The 21,495-nt window shown below is 39.2% G+C and overlaps 1 protein-coding gene across 3 annotated transcripts in view; it reads left to right on the top strand.

Moving 5' to 3' along the window:
* Window positions 1-21,495, top strand: part of LOC143343015 (semaphorin-1A) — a 455,004-nt gene that overhangs the window by 168,286 nt on the left and 265,223 nt on the right. For all 3 annotated transcript variants that reach the window (XM_076767469.1, XM_076767471.1, XM_076767470.1), the window contains exon 3: window positions 17,603-17,699. In XM_076767469.1, the coding sequence (XP_076623584.1) occupies window positions 17,603-17,699 (97 nt within the window). The remainder of the gene's footprint in view (window positions 1-17,602; window positions 17,700-21,495) is intronic.

Below are 21,495 nucleotides of genomic sequence, written 5' to 3' on the forward strand. Positions count from 1 at the left end.
GAGCAAGACTTTCCCATATTCCATACGTATGTGTTTTTATTATCACTATTTATTATGGGCGGGATATTATCCACTAATTTATAGCATGTGCATTTATGAAGTCACAATTAGTCGCAATCAACGATGATAAATAAAATGCAGAAATACGTTTTTAGGAGTTAGGGACGAGAAATTGGAAGAAATATTAAAAGTCAGTTATTTTAAGGACGTGAACAAGCTATTTATCGGTAAGATAGCATGTGAAATTAAGCGTGCTACGACCATGCGTATATATCATAATGTGACATTTAGTGATGTTGAGAGCGAGCATGTTGTCATCGCACCAAGGCACAAGCTTGATCAAATCGGATTGCAGCAAGCACGTTCGGGCTTTGGTATTTATCCTCGCGAATAACTTTAAATCATCGGCGTATAGTAAGGCATTGGCACGAGAAAAGTTGCTTAGTAAGCCATTTATAAAAATAATGAATAGAACCGGTCCCAAGTGTGAGCCTTGAGGAACTCCGGTAGTAGCATTCGTTATACATGATAGATAATTGCACGTTGTAATCGATTGGGTTCTATTGCTTAAATAACCACACATCCGGGGAAGATTATTACGTATACCGAATCTCTTATTATTTTTGCGAATATTCATCTCGACGGGTTTTAATAAATCAAGGCAAACGAGGAAGATTCACTCTTGAAATAAAATTTCTACTTTTTTTAAACGGTCGATCATAAATATCGACTAACTAAAATTTTAAGAATTATTCATAGGGTCTTTAATACTAAAATAGAAGGATAGAATACGTAAAAAAATATGGTGATCGTTGAAAAGGGGATTTTACGAGATTACCAGAATAACCTGGAGCTAATTAACAAACGTCCAAGTCGCAAACTTTGTTCTGTAAGTTGTAACAGCATAAACCGAACGATACACGAAGGTTATGCTCTTAATCCCTCCGGTAAGGTGGTTTCTAACTCTGTATATATAATAAATGGCTGACTAGCAAGATTCTGGGATGGAACAGCTAATTACTTCTCAGCTCAAATCATGGAGTTTATCTTGCACCGCGATTCCAGCACGTGCTTAACCATTGTCACGAGGGAAATCCTCTTTCGAGCACGAGTGTGGGCTCTTTTTGTTTTTAAAGCTTAATTTGCTCCTCTGAAGCTTTTTTGAATGTAAGAGCGATAAAAATAAATATATTTCTTTCACATCGACGTTTGGATTTACGTTAAAGCTTCAGGATAATATTAAATTAAGATAAAGAAGAATGTAGAATTAATTCAAACGTTTGTTGTAATGTTCATTTCTTTATTTCATTTTGAAAAGAATATTCGATTGATGTCAGTCATTTTTATAAACGAGATTTATAAGTGGCGCGCTTTCCGTACTCGCCAGTAGAGCAATTTTACCTTTCTCACAAGTGCTTCTCGACAAGTGCCTCGATTGACTCTAGTAGCAAGCCTTCTCCTTTTCTTTCTTTCTGTTAGATCGCTCATTTCACCCTAAGATAGTAAGGTGTGATCTTCAACTAATGTTCTAGTAATTATTGTTCTCAACAACAAGATTTATAAGTGGGTTTTTATAACTCAAAAATCAGGTGAAATAGGACAGAGCACACGTTTAAACGAACTATTCTTATTGTTTACTAGTACAGAATCCATCTTTAAAGTCTCACATTTCCCAAATGCTACCCTGTATATCCCAAAGTTTACTTGTATAGAATCCAGCTCTGAAGTCTAACATATTCCACGTGCTACCTTGTATATTCCCAAATCACATGCTACGGTACAATTAAGGATATAACATACTCTTAAAGGTCATCAAAAGTGTTCTCATGACTCGATAACAAAGTAAAGTAGAATAAAGCACATGTTATTACAAACTTTCCTCATTGTTCATTAATATAGAACCGATCTCTAAAATCGATCCCACATGCTACCTTGTACAGCCGAAAGTCACATGCCAAGTAGAATAAAGGTTAACACAATTTTAAAGGTGAAATAGAACAGAGCACATGTTTATACGAACTATTCTTATTGTTTACTAGTGCAGAATCCATCTCTGAAGTCTCTCGTCTCTCACATGCTACCCTGTATATTCCAAAATTTACTTGTATAGAATCTATCTCTGAAGTCTTACATATTCCACGTGCTACCTTGTATATCCCCAAATCACATGTCAGGTAGAATTAACGTTATAATATACTCTCAAAGGTAATCAGAGTGTTCTCATGACTTGAAAACAAAGTAAAGTACAACAAAGCACATACTGTTACAAACTTTCCTCATTGTTCATTAATATACAGGGTGTTCGGCCACCCCTGGGAAAAATTTTAATGGAAGATTCTAGAAGCCAAAATAAGACGAAAATCAAGAATATAAATTTCTTGATTGAGACTTCGTTAAAAAGTTATTAAAAAATTAATTTAAAAGATTTCAAATCATTTTGGAAAAATTATTTTTAGATGCGAGGGTAAATTATTATCATTTTTGGTCAATAGACATATCCCTGAAATCCTACGCATTTTCGAGAAAAATATTCCTCACCGAAAATATAATTTCAGACCAGAAATGTGTCCCCGAAATTTTATGCGTATCTTTAAAACATCATAACTTCTGAACGGATTGGAGGATTTTAAAGTTTCAAAATGCAAACAACGTGTATTTTAATGGAGAATATGTAGAAATTCTAAAAATATTGGAAAAGTTATTCCTTGACCCCGTAAAGTTAGAAAACCCCCATAAAAATGGTCCAATGTTCGAACGACCATAACTCTTACAATAGTCAATGGAGTTTATTGAAATTTAGCATGGAAGTAGAACTCATGGATACCTACAAAACAGTTCTAAATAACTTTTCCGTACAGCATCAAACAAATTTATTAAAAATGAAAAACGAATGTTTAAGAAAAATCGATAGGTAGCTGCCTCAATTTTTTGGTGAAAAAAGATTTTTTCAAATCGTTCTGGAAAAATTATTTTTAGTTGCAGAGGTCAATTACAATTATTTTTGGCCGATAGACATACTTTCGAAATCTTATGCATATTGGAGAAAAAAAATTTCTTACCGAAAATATAATGTCTGACCAAACATGACATGTTTCACTGAAGGATTTTAATGATTCAAAATTCAAACAATGCATATTAATGGAGCTCTGGAGCCCCCCTAAAATGGGCCGAAAAAATACATTGTATATAAGGTCTACTCTTACTTTAACGTTAATAACTTTTTAACGAAACCTCAATCAACAAATTAGTATTCTTGATTTCCGTCTTATTTTGGCCTTTAGAATCTCCCATTAAAATTTTTCCCAGGGGTGGTCAAACACCTTGTAGAATCGATCTCTGAAATCGATCCCACATGCTACCTTGTACAACCCAAAGTCACATGCCAAGTATAGAATAGAGGTTAACATATTTTCAAAGGTTATCAAAATCCATCGAGATTATTAAACACATACCGGAATGTCCTGTTTCACGAGAGAAGTCTCTCCCACAGGTTGAGTCGCGTGCAAGGAAGAAGGCAGAGCCTCCCGTGTAGTGATTAGAGGTTTCCTTTGTAACGACATTGCACGCCTAAAACCGCCGGAATCTTCCCACAAGCCCCCGACACACAAACAACGCGCTAGCCTTCAAAGTCTTCGAAGGTGGCGGGCCTCTAATTATTTCGAGCAATGGAAGTGCAACGGCTGGGAATCAGTTTGGAATCAGCCGTTGTCTCACGGTCGCATCGAAGTGTATCGCTCGTCGGGGGGAACCCGGAGCCGCGTCGAGCGAAACTCCTTTGCCTCGGTTACGTAAAGAGGAAGCTTTTTATCGTGCGTTTAATGGCAACTTCCGCGTGCCCGGAATGCCGGCGTTGCCTTTATTTTCAACGGACCGAGAGCCGTTCGTCGCTTCCATTTCGCGCCGGTGGAACTTGTCGCGGACGATCGAGGCTTCGGATCACGGTATTTAGCGTTAACAGGGTTTGAGCAACAACGAGCTTGGTTTCGTTCTGGGCGAGAAAGATAGGGCACGGTTCGGGGAACGAGGAGCAGATCGAAAGCGTCGGATAGAGGGTTAAAAATATGGCACAGGTGTGCGGGCACACGCGTCAACGGGGCAAAAGGGAACGAATCGAGAGGCTGACGGAGAGGCAACGAACGATAGACAATGGAGAGGGAAAGTGACGCGGCAAATTGAAGCGGAGCGATGCACAGAAGCCATGGAAAGAGGACCGTCGGCGAGAAAGAGTAGAAAAAGGGACACCGAGAGCAGAGCGACGTGACATTTTGTCGGTCGTAGACGGCCGAATCGATCGTCACGCTTGCCTTTGTTTGACTTAATTACCGCAGCAGCAGATCGGTAGATAGGCCCCGCACGTCCGCCCAGTCGAATCAACTCTGGAGTACCGTCAGGGCGCGTTCAAATTCTGCCGGAGGCCAGACGCTCGGTGAATATTAGGGGCGATCGAGAGTGCTGAGTAAATTTCATCTTCTATGCTTCCGGCCGGTAAGCTCTTAAGAGCGGCATACATTTAGCGGTGTAGCAGAAGAGATAGGGACAGAGAGGCAGGAGAGAGAAAAAACGACGGTAAGTAACGTGGTCGCGGGAATAATAAGCCAATATAAATGTAAATGCGAGGAAGCACGGGGTATATCTCGTATTTAGTGGCTTAACGCGGTGAAATTATGCGAGATCTTATTGAGCAGGGAATCGGTGTAAAAAATTGCTGCGTGCAAGGCACTCGAACGCCATGAAAATACGCGGTTATGGACGTTTGATGTCCCTCGGGACCGTATTAGATAAATAATACGAGTCGTCTTCAGCGTACAATTACCTCCACTCGAGAGTCTTTGGACCATTTTACTCCAGAGTTGGGCAAATTTTATTAGCGTTTAACGAATAAAGTTTTTAGATAAGCTATTTTCTTTTAATTTTGTACTTACACAGTCATTTTAAAACAATGGTCTCTTTGTGTCCTTTTAGGGGAGACAGTAGTAGGAGTACAGTAGTCCCTCGATATGTGACCATCGATGCCCCTCGATTCTTGAAACCTATACAGAATAAACAAACGTGATAGGCTACTTACGAACAGAAATTCTAACGCCACAACCCTAACCGTAAAATTTCCTCTCGGAAGGACATCAACTATAAAATGTACTATATCACGCAGACACTGGCTTTCACGGTAAAAGCAATTACGATACAATTTGATGGAAACTAGATTTAAGAACTTTGTTGTCCCGCATGAAATTTTCGATACACAGAGACAGAGAATAAAAACTAAACAAAAATACTGTCGACGGGAAGGAAGCCAGGGGTGTAACAGCTAGTTTGAAATATAATTTGCCCGGGTCTGTCACGGCCTAACTCGTCGAGCTACACGATCCCCCGCTGGTGAAACGCCGCGAGAGACGCAAACGAATCTCGTTAATTCAATGACACCGTAACTCGATGACGCGTATAAACTTGACGATCCTTCCGCGCGTCGAAGTTCCTAGTCGATACGGATTCAACATCAAACAGACCCGCTCGTGACGGGACGTTGACTTAGAGTTTGGTTAACGCGGTGCATTTCGAACGCTGTTAAAATGGCGCGTGATTAACGTAAACCTGGGAACCGCGTAATTCGATCGAGGAAACTACTTAAACCGAAAGTTGCTTACGAACCGGCTCGGGATTTCGAGGAACTTACGTGGCCCGAGCTGCGAAAAATTCAATCCAGAGCTTACGCTCGGGGAACTCGATTAATTTCCCTTCTGGGGGGCAGAAGGGTGTGACTCCGTCGACGGGAGATTAATAATAGATGAAACACTCGGGTAGGTGTGGTCGAATCGAATGGTGTCGCGAGTGTCACGAGCTGTTGTCAGATAACGCTTATAGTCAAGCTAGTTTTCTAAAATAATTATGTTATCAATCGTGCTTTGTTTGGTAAATGTATCGTCTAGAGGGTGATATTGGTATTTTTTTGAGTTGGGATCCTGATCTGGGACAGTATCGGAAGTAGCCTCAAATTGAAATCGAGGGGTTCAACTGTAAAATATTGTTATTTCTCTATTGATGTCCGATGTGACAAATAACTTTTATGGGAATAAAAACCGCTATGACCGAACGGGGGATCGTGGTACTTAATGGATTACATGGAAGCTCAATGACAAAGGTATTAACAAGGAAACAACGTAGTTGTCGAAGCACTGTCAACAGTTTTGACTGAAACGAACATGGGGACAAAGAATCCCCTACCGCAATGCACAAAGCATTTTAACAATAGTGGTTCAAATTCCCTCAACGATAAAACTGTCGATCGTATTCTATTGCGTGGTAAACCGTCGAATTGTCCAACGGTTTCCGAAAAATTTCATTAGAACGCACAGCGATGGGTTCGATACAATTGTAAACTCAGATGTCGGAATTGGGTCGCTTCTGACCCATGCTTGAAATCTTATTGGACTCTATCTTTAGCAAAATCTTCATTTCATATCTTCAAGCCTTGGTTACTTAATTCGTATCTGGAGATTAATTACGTTTATAAACTTTGTGCAGAAGCTCTTAACAAAAAATCAATGGAAACCATTAAATGTATTGCAAAGAAGATAAACACACCACTGAGCAGATCAATTAATTTAGTTCTGCTTGTATTGGCTACAAGGGGGGTGATATTCAACTTACGAATCGCATATGGGGTTCATTTTAAGAATCATTACTGTAGTCCGGTTTCTATAACAGTTACGACAGCACAATCGATATCGATCATCTTCATTGGCTCCAAAGCGGACTAATATTCAACTTATGAATTTCGTCTGGGGTTCATTTAAAGAATCATCGCTGTATTTCGATTTCTATAAGGGCTACGATAGACCCCTGTGAAAACCTAAAATAAAGCGTTTTTTGGCGATTTTTTTTTATGGATGGCAAAGTAAGAGAATAATAATATTCAAGAATGTTATTAACCATATCATTAAGTGTAAAAAAAAATATTTATTCAAAAATAGTGCAAAATGACGACGCTGGAGCCGTTCTCGCGAGGCGTGTTGAATTTGAGACCCTCTGCGGTACGCAGTGTAACTGACACAAAGAGAAAAACACAAAATTTTCTCTTAATCTACATGAGTATAGCTAACTTATCGAAAATCCCCTACGTATTACTCTAGCTATATTCATGTAGATTAAGAGAACATTTTGTGTTTTTTCTCAGATACAAATTTGCATCAGTTACACTGCGTGCCGCAGAGCGAAGAATGGCTCTGGCGTCATTATTTTGCACTATTTTTGAATAAATACTTTTTTAAAACACTTAACGACATCGTTAATAACATTCTTGAATATTATTATCCTCTTATTTTTCTATCCATCCAAATAAAATCGCAAAAATACGCTTTATTTCAGGTCTTTACAGTGGTCTTACCCCTTGAGGTCTCATTTCTGACCAGGGTGGGCGGTAAATGAAAAAAGTGCAGTCCGCGGGTGGCATCGAGGTCGTCGTTAGGGGGTTAAGGACGCGTAAACGGGTAACGAGCCGTCGACGACGGACGCGTATGCGTCGTCGACGTTACGTATTCCCACGGGAAAGATCGATTGGTATCCGCATCGGTCGCGTGCCGATGAGAGGCGGCGACCACGCCGGGAATAAGAAATTACGTTGTAAGAGTCGGCGCGTGCCAAGTACACACCGTCCGCCGTATATCGTTTATACGCGCAACCGGGCAACCGCATCCATATGCATCGGTCGCTCGTAAAGAACAACGGTGGCGAAATTAACGGTGGCAAGGTACGCCGTAGTCGAGGAGGATACGAACGACTCGCAAATGGCTTAGAAAGTTTCGCTCGTTTTCACCCGAATACGAGAACTCGACGCGCTCCTTTTTCGCCGGGGCACGCTCGAGCGGACGCGTTACAAATACGTCCGCGTAAATTCAGCAACGTTATCATTTCGAGTCAAATTGTTTAGATTCGGACGAGAGGTAGAACGGAAATTGCGCTCGGCATTCGTCGCTGGTAGGTCTTATTCAACCATTCGCCACGGTGAATCGAGGTCGATGCTGGATTTCGATACCGTCGAGTGGAATGATTTTTCGCTGGGGCTTTAATAACCTGCGACCGCTGCAGATGTTTCGAAAGGGCTCGAGAAATTTGGATTTTCGTTGCATCGTAGGTTTTTTTTCTTTCAATATATACGAAATTAAATTTCTCTTCGTCTTCTCGACGTAGTGTTTCTATCGAAATACGGTAGCTCGCGAAAGTATTCGAACGCTTCCAATCTACATCGTTAATAAATAGAATGCACACGTTAGGTTTAAGTTTTCAAAATAAGATTCTAAGTAAAGTCACGTAGTAGTCTCGAGAATGCATACGTAAAATTACAAACACATCTGACAACACACAGAATTTACAGGGCATTTAGTGTAAACAATACAGTTTTCGGATATCACAAAATTATTCAAACGTACGAATAAATCTTGACTTGTTTGATATTAATATCTGGTTGGTCTTCCTTTGGTATCAATAACGTGTCTCTGCTGGCTTTCCATACAATATACAAGTTTTTCTGTTGCTTTTTTTTTCAATGGAATACCATAGCATGGTATTCATATAGTAGATTCCGCTACTATAGCATGGAATCTAATATTCCCAAAGTTGCGATTGAAATAATATTTATCGATCGAGATATCACGAAAAAAGCGTTTTACAAACTTTTCTTGCTTACGATTTTACTTTTTACCGTGCAAAAAAGAATTAAAGGAGCAGTTTGTAATCGCTTGAAATACGGCGAACGTCAAAGGTCTGTATTTTTGTGAAAAATAGACGCACAACGTTGTAAATACAGCATATTGAAGTTTGAAGCCCCAGCTTTGAAAACCTGTTGGCCAATTTTCACCGTTGACGTTTTTTTCCGTGCAGTGTCACTGTTTCCAAACCGATCGTGTCAAATTTTTTTTCGATTCCTAACATTTTTTATCGTGCACGTCGTTTAAACATTTTTCCCCCAGCGATTTTTAACAACGAAACGTTAAACGATAGAGTCCACGATTTAATATCATTTAATAGACATTTAAATTAAATAAAACTATAGTTCTATAAGTAAAACTATAATAGAGCCAGCGTTTGAAGATCACCTTTCTCGAGTAATGGCGCACTTTCTGAGCAGGAAGTGGCTATACACAGCTTTTTGCATTCAAAGAACCAGCATGATATTGCAGAGGAATGTAATAGCTTTCAGAACGATGGCAGAGGATCATAGATCATCCAGCTGGAAATTATGTTTCGTCATAGTTATTACTTAATAAACCAAGATTTTGATGTGTATAAAGTTCAACCAAGAAATTTTTTAGGTGCTACACACGATATTTTCTTATGGAGACGTCTAATAGCTCTGTAGATTCAGTCATTTATTGTTCACCTCGGATGTATCTACGCTCTCAGAAATGATTGTACTTGAAAAAATCAATCAAAAACGTGTAATAAAATTTAAATAGCTACCATAACACTATATATAAGAATAAGTATTCGACGTTTATCGCAAGCTATCATAGTATTTCAGATTTAACGTAACGTGTACGTTACTTTGGTCGATGAATTCGCGTGCTGATCGTAAAAACTCTAAACGAATGTCCTTTGGCGCGCGATTTACAACTACGGCGAAAGAATATTAGTCTCTTTTACGAGCATTCGTGACCAAAACAAATTAGACAAGCACTCGAGCAACCGTTGTTGGCTATGATTCCCGTGGATGGCCAAAGGCCACAAAACAACGAAAAACGCTGATTACAATGGCACCGTTGACATCGTAACAGCTTCTTCTGCGGCAGGTACGAGCACTGTACTTAGACGTTAGACGGAAATTCACCGCAACTAACGGTTCACTAGCTGCACTTGCAACCAGTGCAACGAACGACGAGAAATTCTTCCGCGGTGTTTAATTTTATTTCCCTTTTTTCTTGCCCGGGAAAGCATCGTTAAACAATAAATTGTTTGGGTTTGCTCTTTGCGATTCGTTGGCCCGCAAAATACACCTCGATTACGTAAATTATTCATTTTATGACGAGAATAATAAACGTCTCGCTCAGGGGTGTGTCTAGGAATTGTAAATTAGTTGAGCTTTAATATCCCGTTTTAATCTTCGTTTATTAAATGAAACGATAAACGGAGAAATTTATGTTTTATTGGTATTTTGGGTCGAAAACAAATTTCATGCAAAGGTAGGGTGGCTAGTATTTGAATTAGAATCAAGACTCTCGTAGATCCGTCACCAAAAAAGTATATACAATATATTCTACGTATAAAAATGTATGTTTAAAGAGAAGAGTAAAGGAAACGAAGCATAGGAGAATAAGAAAATAATAAACGAGAGACTGATTATTTAAAATTCTTACATTAATATAAAGGAGATGCAGGATCTTGTACATGTTGAATTATTTATGATTACGAAGTACAATGATAATTATTCTATTCTGTGTTCCGTAAAAATTTAAATAAGCAAAGTAAAAGAAAGAAAAGCAGAAACGAGAAGTTGTCTAGTGGGACTAATTGGTTATAATATAATCTCCTTCCTATAAACGACGAAACTTGTTAGTAAACGGTACGAATGTATTATAATTATATTCTGAGTCCAGCATCGCAACATTATCCCAATCCGTACAATGTTTACTTCTCAAACAATGGTTCTTAATCGCAAAAATATTGACGAGGTTTCTCCCAGATTCCTGTAATCCTGGCCTTAATTTTCTCTCGGTTCATTCGGTGCAAGTTCAAGATTAATTTGCGCCCGATAGGCGTCTTTAATCTCCCAAAATTTGCGGGACATTAATTAGATCGGTAACGCGGGTGTATAATTCCTCTACATCGTGGCAATCAAATTAGTCGAAGCGTGCGACATTTTCTCGGCTCGGCGTGAAATTATGGAAACATCAGCGGATAATTAAGATGACCGTACATCTTGAAGAGACGTCTGATTAGAATAATTAACAGCGAGCGTACCGCCAGCTGTAATCAGCCATTCAGTAAATTCTATGAAACTCTGTTCTCATTGTAATGTATGGAAATTGCCAGGAGTGTGGAGCATACGTATACGCATGCGTACTCATACTTTGTGAGATGCATTGTGCCCATAAAATAGCATAAGGATGTCAATTGGTGCTCAAACTTCTTTTTAATCCTCAAATACTTACGTAGAGACACAAGTGGGTCTGTGAGACCCAGCGCATCTTCAATCATTTATATCTCGGACTGTACTGCATGGATTCAAGTGACTTTTTTTCTTTAATCGACTCACCAACGATTTAAGAATAACACTGTGCAGGTTAAATTGTCGGATGTGTTTGTACAGTAAAGATATTTATAAAAAAGTAAAAGATAAAATGAAACATTTTTGCAGAAATTTCATTTTCTTCAAAAAATCATATCTTTTTATCGATAAGAGATAAAAGGGATTTTCCGCAGGAAAGTGAAAAGGTCATGAGTTGTATTTAAAAATATGCTGAAACGACTCGTTGCAAAAACTATAATTATTTTCTAGAATCAAAGTAGATGAATTTTTACATTTACGTCATGATCGTTTTCACACGTAAAAATGATATTTTTAATAAGAAAAAGTGCAAGTAATCGCATGTGGCGTTTAATACAATATCTTTCAAGTATGAACAAAATTTGAGAAAATAATTAAAACTGATAAATAAAAATGGCGATTACGGAAACCTGAAAAATTTCTAAATACCGTAAAATGTCAGAGGTTTACATGGAAATTAGATTTAAAAGAATGGAAAAGTGCAATAAATGAAGCTCTAAAACATTCTTTATTAATATTTCAAATTTATATATTATTATCAACACAATTGCAGCAGACTTTAGCAGTATGTTACTTTCTTCTTTATGGTACTTTCCATTCTGCTCGACACAAGTCAAATATGCATACATAATATAAACATAGATTTATAAAAGCAAGAAATTTGTGAAAAATTTTCTATTTATATTAATTTTGTTTATTTTTAGTTGCCTCGTAAATTGCTTCTCTCAGAAGAAGGCTGCTGCAAACAGTCGTTCACAGCCTTGTATTATCAATCAAACTAGAAAAATAAAACATTTTTCTCATTTTTTACGTCACACACAAACTTTCACAAGAAAAGTAATTAATTTAAATTATACTTACTTCAACTTTGTATTTTTCCTGATTTTCTGACGTTGAGACGCAACTGGGTTTCTCAGACCCACTTTTAAGGTTGCGTTCTTAGTATTTGAGCAGCTTGATAAGGACTAAGGCTACTATGTTGTGGAATACTTGCTAAAACTCTCGAACTTTTTTCATAGACCCAGTTGTGTGTTTGAGGGTTAATACTTGATCCACAATAAAAAGTCTCTTTACAAGTATGGTTGTTAATTATAAATTTCTAATAAATACCAGGAAATCATGTTTCGATACCGACGCGTTCAATTGGATTGCACTTGCGAGCATTAGCGACTCGAAAAGTGCATCCTATCAGAATTAATAGGGAGCAAACACGTGAGGCGCGGAGAAATTTGCGCACACGGCGTGCGGGCAAAAAGTAAAATAGACGATCGCGATCCGATAAACTTTTGCCGTTTATGCCCTCTTCATACGCGCGTCGTCTACTGGAATTTCAACACGATCTGTTTCGCGTTCAAGAGTTATGCATTTCGTCGCGGAATTAGGACGACCGTAGAAAACAAACTGGGACGAACATTTCGACGAAAGCTTTGTCCCGCGTTGAACAGCGCGATTATAAAAGATTCTTATATTCAGGAACGCATAATTTCAATTTTTATTCCGGAAAGGAGTTACCATAATACACCTCGTTATTTATTCTAGTATTTTTATTTTTACGCCCTCCTTGTTGACGGTCTCGTTCGCGTGACAAATGTTACCAAATATTTTTCTATCTTTCCTCCATATTTACACGCAGCAGTATTTCGTTATTTATTTCGAGGATTATTTTTTATTTCCAATTCTTATAAAAAATGTTTTCAAATATTCTCTGTGTTAGTACACGATAGTATAATCGTATATAATATTTATCCTGTACGTAAGCGTAGAAACTGTATTGGTACAGAATTCATAAAAATTCATTCATTCTCGATGTTTTGTGGGTACGGAAGAGAAGGTTGCGCTAAATGGATCGGATTAAAGGACACGACGAGACACTGATTGGTTAATTACTTAGACGGATAGAGACATTAAAGGGCCAGCCGTATTGCAAGGATTACGCTCATAACGTCGGGCGTGGCGCAAAGCCTTCCCAATCAGTAATCAAACGCAACTTTTCTCTCACCCCCCCCCCCCCCCCCCTCCCCCTCCGCTCTGTACATTACCCGAAAGGCTTTATAGAGCAAGTAAAGTCGCGCAACGGGGGAAAAAGCGTAACATAAAATACGGCTATGCACAACGAGGAAAGCTCGAGGGAACTTGAAACGCTTTCTGAAACAGCGATCGCGGCCGAATGAATGGGCGTCGGGTGAATGCGTTGCGCCGATACACACCGGGGTTAAAAGGTTCATTGGATTCGTTAAATGAAAAGTCATTGCGCCTCCGACTGACGTTTTTCGACGTGAAACGGCATGCACTGGTACGTACGTAGCCCCTAATGCTCGAAATATGCGCACGTTACACGATTATTAAAGCTTCCCACAGAGTCGCTTAAAACTTTTTTTCCCCTCTCTCCTGTTATAATTAATAAATTAATTTAACTACCGCCTCGCTGGAATGCGCTAAAATATAACTTCAACGCCCTCCGATACTATTATAAACTTCAACTCTAACTGTGTTGCTCTTATCCGTTATTCCGTACCCTAAACTCTCTAATACTCGTAGTCTGTACTCGCTAAGCCCTCTTAAACTTCTCTCAAACAGAATTCTCTCATTGACTCCGCGTGACTGCTCCAATCTCTCTGTGTTCTCGTCCTGGAGGACTCACACTTGTACGCGTATGCAGATATTATTAAATAAATATTTATTTCTTGACATATCGATCACGGTTTCCTAGAGCTCTCATGTATCTTTGCTTCGATTTGGTTAAAATTTAAAGAGAGTTTGTATCGGTACAATTCTTGTGTTCAAGGTATGACAACCTGACAGAGGTTATCCTTTCTGCTGGCTCACTTTATCCATCAGACACGAGCACTGAAACAACAATAAGTTTTGTCCTTCTTGCAAGCAGATGAACAAATCTGACAATGAGAAATTAAAATGATCGCGTTCAACGCAAGGCTTATAAAATAGAGATAGTAAATGATGTTGTTGAACTTCCTGTTGCTGCTCGTCTCTAGATTTGCACGGAAATTACGATCGTAATCACGAATAACTTAGTTTCCAGGAAGAACAGCTCGAGCAGCATTCCCTTCTAAAACTTGCAACGCATTGACTCTAATCCTACAGAGATGCGACTTTGAGACTTTAGCTCAGAGACCCGATTAAGTAATTGTAGGGTCCGTAAGCAAATGTTCTAATTTTCTGTATTCTAAGTTAATTTATTTAGAGACTCTGTAGTTATTCAAACTTTGTACTCAAAGTCGCGTCACGAGTAAGATTATAACTTATGGTAGCGTATAAAGTCGAGGAGGATCGTTGCGTGAGTTAAAACGGGCTGCAGTTAACACGATTGAGTGACGGGTGAAGAGGTTGATTGATTTCCTGACTACGGAGTTGTTTACGTATACTCTATTCGGTCGTAGCAATTTTGCTCGATTTGTTTAGCCAGGTTTTGGACGCTTTTTTGGGTCACCCCTTTTGGGAGCACTGACCAGTATTCTATTGAGAGCCGGAAACACGACGGTAAAACAACCACGACCGAGTCGTTCTTGGACCGTTGGTGCATAAATCTAGATAGTCAAGTACACACGGTGTTTACCTACAGGTGGCCGATTTTTTAGAGGGTGATTCTACGCAACAAAATAAAAGGAAAATCAAGAATCACGAAATTGCTGTTTGAGATGCTTAAATTGCTTGTACCGTATCAACTATTATTTAAAGCTGCGCAGATATTCCACCGTAATTGCTATATACACTAATTTCCATCCGTTTTGTCTACTGAAATGGCCGAAGCAAATTTTATAAAGTTTTCCAAAGAGAGAGGTGCAACTCCTAAGAAAAGGGTTGGTGTTTTACAATATAAAGACACCAAAATAGGGAATACAAAACTTCAAAACCTACTTGACCAATTGCATATAAATATAAAATACAACAGTGTAAATTCGAATTATTTTAAGATTCATATTCTTAAAAAAAAAAATAATAAAAAAGGGGGTCTAAGAATTAAGTGTTTGACCTACTAGCGGAGGTTGCGCGCCACTGGTTCGAAGTCATAAGTTCCACGTCGCTCAATTACCCAAACTGGAGCGTTCACCCCGTTCAAGACCCTTTCGAACGTCGGCCGAAAAGTGTCGAACGCAGTGTCGTACCTTTGCCAATTCTCAATTCGTATAAACGACTTCTACGATCGGATGAGCACCGACGAATGCTCCTGTCCCTCCCTCCTACGTCCGCATCCTCTTTTTACCCCGTCGACTGGAAAGCAGAGGCTTTATTGCGGCCGCGTTTGTAGGCACGCGGATGAAAAAGCATAACGCGAATAATCGCGAAAGAGAGGAACGGAGGGGGGAAGGAAAAATGGTGGATAGCGGTGCACGAGTACGTGCACCAGATACGGCCTCTGGAAGGTGCCTCCGCGGAGGAGAAACACGGTTGCCAGGGGTCAAGGGGTCGGGGGGAGGAGCGGAGTCGTAAAACGTAGTTGCAAGAAGCGGCATAGCGGCGGGAGTCGCGAGCGATAGGGCGAAGAGTTCGCTTTGAGGGCGAAGGAGAGGATGGAAGGGAAGAATCGAGAGGGGGAGTCCCGCCACAAAGTAGGCGCACACCGCTTTATCCTCGACTATATAAAGTCTGAGACACCTCTCTTCGGTGCAGCACACCCCTTATACACTGTCCCTTTCCTTTTTCTTTCGGTCGCTACTTTTTTTCTTCTCCCCTCCTCTCCTTTCTTTCGTTCTACCGTTTGTCTCTTTATCTTCCCTCTTTTGCTCGACCAGCCACGTGTCGGCCCTTTGTTTCTCCTTTCTTTTCAGCGCGTCGTTCCCTCGCTTTTCTTCATCCTTATAACCCATTTTCCACCCCTTTCTGCGCCGGGTCCAATTGTCTTCGGGTTTACTTCGTAGATTTACTTCGACCCCTATCCCCTTTCCTTTTCTCGTCTTTTTTTTATCCTCCATCTTCCCGTGTCTTTCTCGCTCTTCGTGTTCCTTTCCGCCTTCGAAAGAGCCTTCTTCGTTTCCTCGCTTCTTCGCCTTTATCGGCCCCCCTCGACCGCTCCGTGACAAGTTCTTCCATTGAGACGCGTTGCTCGCTGCGTCGATACACCCACGCATCTATATCTGGCGCATAAATCTACCCGGCGTGGGAGGTTGGTGTATATGGGCAAAATCCATTCATGGGCGCAGGTACGCGGAAAGACGACGATCAGGCGTTTTATAATGCAGTAAAACGAGTTTGGTTTGTGGCGGTTTGCAGTTGTAGGAAGATGTCAGATAGTGGGAGGAATGAAAAGGAGAGGGGAGAGCGTTTCGTCTTGGGCCTGATAGTGGACTCATCGCAGTAACAGAACCCTAACAAGCCCAACCTCAGACGTAGGAACGCTCAATGGTCAGTCGAGGAGTGTATACATACGAATAGGTGTTTGCTCGAGTGCTTGTGAGAGGGATAAAGGTTAGCGAGTGCGGGAAGTGTGGCGCTACAGGTTCTAAACTTCCACGATGTTGCTGATTGTTTCTTATGAATGATTTATGTGGTAGAAAAGTTCTTAGTGTATTCATTCTATCGTATTCATTCTTATCAAGTATCTTACGCATTGTATTTAGATGCACCTACGTATTTCCCAGCCTGATTCAATAAATCAGATCGTAATTATGGTGTACTGATTCTAGGATTTTCTGCAATGTTTTTAATACGATAAACCTTTTTATGGACTATTATAAATTGTCATTTATCAGAGCTAGTATTCCTTCCTCTGTGTCTCATTTTCAATATATGCTCATTACAAGTAAACATAACATTGTCGACATTCAAATAAATCCTAAATGACTATTTCAAATACATATATGGTACTTAAACATACGGTATTCAGGTACTGCAGTCACGTAATAAATGAATACGAATCCGACTAATTCATATTACAGCCATTATTTGGTGCGTCTATTCACTAAAAATGATTGTAATTGACTCTCGCAACCAAAAATAATTTTTTTTCAACGATTCGAAATTTTTTGTTTTCGTCGAAAAATTTCAGCTCCTGCTCGAATTTTTTTTTCGAAAGTGCCTATATAAGTCAATTTATCAAACAATACTATTAAAGTACAACAAATAATCTTTCAAAAATTGAAAAATTTAATTCTTTCACAATTAACTCAAACTGTTGCACTCGCCGCGTCAAGCAGTAGAGGGGGACAGAGAGATTGCTTATAGCGAGACACGAGCGCCGGACTTATAACGGGACAATACCGTACAGCGAACGGCGGTCGCTCGAAAGAGAAATTGTTGGATTTGTATGAGAATGTTGGTTACGAGGCACTCGATAGACGTTCGATCGACGAACTTTCTCAACATATCCGTTTCGTTTGTGTGTTTCAGGCGAGGTGATTGGCCAGCGGTTCCTGGGAAACGAGAGCCACGTGGAGCACTTCAAGCTCCTGGAGCGCGCGACCACTTCCATCCTGATTGGCGCCAGGTAATTGTTACGTGATTCGATTCTTTCACGGCTTGGCGTCGCGGCGCGGCGCGCCTGGGAGGGGTCACCAGATGGTCATTGGGTAGATTCCAGTCGTTCGATCGCGAGTCCCAAGTTCCCGGCGAGTCACTCCCTCGATTACGCAGCACGAGCTCGATGAAGCAGTATCGCAGCCGCCTATGAGGCTGCCTGCAGCCCCTTATGACGTGTCCTCTTTAATTTTACATGAGTCGTATTCCCTTGGATCGATCGAGGCAGCCACTGGGGTATTTGATATGGAATAAATTGGTTTCAATTACCGGGTCGAGAAACCGGCAAGGAAAAAAAACGTCTCTCGGTCGTTGCTGTTGTCGTAATTGTCGCAACATTAGCGTTTTATTGCGTTCGTGTATTTCCTTCGTCCCGATACCTTTTTCTAATTTCATTCTGCTCGAGTTTCCAAACGTTTTATTACGTTCGATCAATCACAGTAGACTTCCATATCGCAATTTTTTTTTTTATAACAATTTTTCCAAGTAAAATCTAAAAAGTTGCAGTTTTATTTGTTCCCTAGATTTAGGGATAGTTTTTTAATCAGAAATAATGACTTGAATTAGTAGTTAGAGTTTGGAATATCTTTGACTCCTTGGATGGAAGACTATGACGTTTTCATAACATATGCAAATGGATATCAGGATGAGTTCAGCAACACATGACTCAGTAATGATAAAGGTCAAACGAGGTTAGAAATCAAAGTCATAAAGAGAATCTGGTATGCAAATCAGGCTAAAGTGGCGGAGCTTGTTTAACTTAATTGTCGTTAAATTCTATTTACGATACGCATTCGATCTCTATCGTTGTCTTCCATTTATTATCCCTCATGACCTATATTATTGCATATATTCTGTAACTTCTCGATTAAAGAATGTTCAAGTAACTTCGAACCTGTTAATTTTTGTTAACATCACGAAGAAGCAGGGAACGGTTTCTGATAATGCATTATTCATGGAACAACGAATCAGCGATCTATATATTTTGATATATGGCTTTTTCCATATAGAACGCTTCGCGGCTAAGAGAAAATGTAAATCCACCAAGTTGAGAGAAAAATCGTAAATTCTAAATCGTTGCGCCGAGAGAACATGAACTGGATTCCAGTTGGCTGTGGTTTATGTTTTCGAATTCTACTCGCGACGAGTTTCGTTCCGATAGTGGATCGTATTTCCCGCCTTTAGACACTTTTCTTACGACATGTTTCACTTTAGAGTCGGAAGTCACACAGGCTCTTTAAATAGCGCCCCGTTGAAAGAAACTAAAGATCGAATTCATCGAGTATTGATTTTTGCGTATCGAATTCCAACCTCCGAGCAATTACTATTCTTTTGTTGCGCAATTGTAAAAAATACAAAGTGAAATAGTACGTAACAAAATAGAGTCTACGAAGTATAATTAAAAAGTTATTTTATTAAAGTTTAATTTTTCTTCCCGCGACGAATATCTTTTCCAACTTTTTTTCATGCTTTTTTCCGTGACGGTATATTGGCAATATCCAGTTCGATATCGTTCAATCTACAGTCGCGGAGTGTAGCGTGGTTAACTAAGTAGACCACGATTAGTAGTTGGTAGTTATTACTACGTCGGATAATTGCTCGGTTAACCGATGTAACACTAATAACGAGCTCAACGCTTTGGCCAGTTAATTATCGCAAGCCAAAGTTTCAAACATCGTGTAAGAGCCGAGGGAGTTTAAATCGAAATTGTGTTCGTGTTTTCGTAAACAGTTTCATTGAATCAAGTTAGTTTCCAACTTTCTAATGCAAACTTTTTCGATAAATTCTTTTTTAAACAACTCAAGTTGTAACTTCTGCTGTCCATTAACTTCAATAGTAAAACATACTGTAACAAAATTATTTAAAGACAATTATCGAATTAAATTCCAACAACATTCGTAGGAAATGCATATTATTTACTGTATATCGCGCATAACACGATGCAAAATAAAATATTCTTAGCAACGTTTGTATAATTGTTTGTAATTTAGTCGCGTTTGAACGAGGGATATATTTATCGTGAAATAAAAAAAAATATATATCGACGGAATGGAATATTTTTTCGTTTGTTTTTACGTTGAAAATTGTTTTTCTCGCTTCTACTGTGAAAAACGCTACTGTTGGAATGTTTCGCGGTTGTTCGTTTCTAAACGATTATAGAAATTACAGTTAGTTGGAAGAATTGGTTATTACACGGTTGATTGGATCACGGAAGAAGACTGGCGCACTGCTTTGTCAGGATTAAACGAAGTAATTGCAACGGAGTGCGCATAAACCAAGTTCCCAAGTTATGCTACGTGCGACGTATTAAAGCCGATGTATCGGGCGCAGCTTAATATCCGAGCTAACTTAATACCGAACTTAATTAATTTAGCGCAGAACTTATTATCGAACATGTAGCATTTACACGCTCCTGATAGAAAACTCGCGAATTAGAAACTTCTAACAATCCCATTCCGTAGACTGAAGTCACTAATATTTTTACTTTTACATAACGATACTGAAACTAAGTTATTTCAAATACTTATTTTTTATTTTTATCTTAAATTAAATTTGCCCAGGTGCGATTGTTTCTAAAACGACACAGAAAATAAATTATTTCAAATTGTTAGTTTTTACTTTCGTTTCAAATGAAAGTCTTGATTAATTCAAATTATCTCGAAAACGAAACGTTATAGGAAAAAGTTTTATTCCACATTTTCAACTTATTTTTCCATAAGGAATAATTGTAGTTGCCTTTGCTCTAAGAATCTTACAATACTTAAAATAGCCCTTTAAACAATTTTGTTAAAATTGGTAAGAATCACATCTGGTCCTCTAAACATTGATTGTTTTCTGTTTGTAAAAGTAATGTAGGGTTTTCAATTAACGAATCGTTCGGTTTCTCTCAATTTTCCGCTGGCGTCTGAACTCGATTACTTGACAGTCTTAGCCGCAGGCATTAGCTTGACGTTACAGAAAGAAAATGCTAATGAATTCACGGCCGTCGGAGTTGGTTTCTCAAGTTTTCTTCGAGCGGTACAAGTCTCGAAAGAGAAGAGAGAGACAGACCCGCGGAGAAGGTGAATAACGAAGATTTGAGAATCTTAATTGAAGAAAATCCACGTCAGACTGCCCCGAGAACTCGCGGGGAAAGCTAGGCATAAATGTTCCGATGGTTATACGACGTTTGAGGGAAATTAGTTGGAGCTTAAATACTTGGATGCGAGTTGTTCGCACGTTTAACGCGATTCGAAGGAATTAGCGGCACAGAGTGTATAGTTTGTTCGACAAATTCGAAAAATTTGCAAATCTGCCAGTGATGCGTAATGAGAAATAGATGTTTCGCGACCAACTTCGATGCAGGTGAATATTAATCTCTTCCGAGGATTTTGTTCGATGCTTCTCGAGTTCACTAAGAATAAATTTGACATATCGCGAAGGCTATTGGGAATTCAACTTTTTCAAACTTCCGGAAACTGGTTTATCTCGTAGTTTATAAAGTAACGATCCACTGAGAACTTTGAGAAAATAACCACCCAAAGGCTTGTAAAATTATTTTCTCAAAGAACGTAAATTACAAACATTAAACCTACGGAGACTTCGTGTATACCCATTTCTACCATGGGCGGTGAAATGATCCTTCTTCTCTTTTACGAGGCAACGTATACTAATTTTTGCATTATATGTATAGAAAGTTGTGTTTTAAAGTTTATTCGTAAGATACCTTTCTCTTTTATATCACATATGTTTTCTTAAAACATGCATTCTAAGAATCTGTACAAAAA

The sequence above is a fragment of the Colletes latitarsis genome, chromosome 6 (assembly GCF_051014445.1).
Source record: "Colletes latitarsis isolate SP2378_abdomen chromosome 6, iyColLati1, whole genome shotgun sequence".
NCBI classification, from domain to species: Eukaryota; Metazoa; Arthropoda; class Insecta; order Hymenoptera; family Colletidae; genus Colletes; species Colletes latitarsis.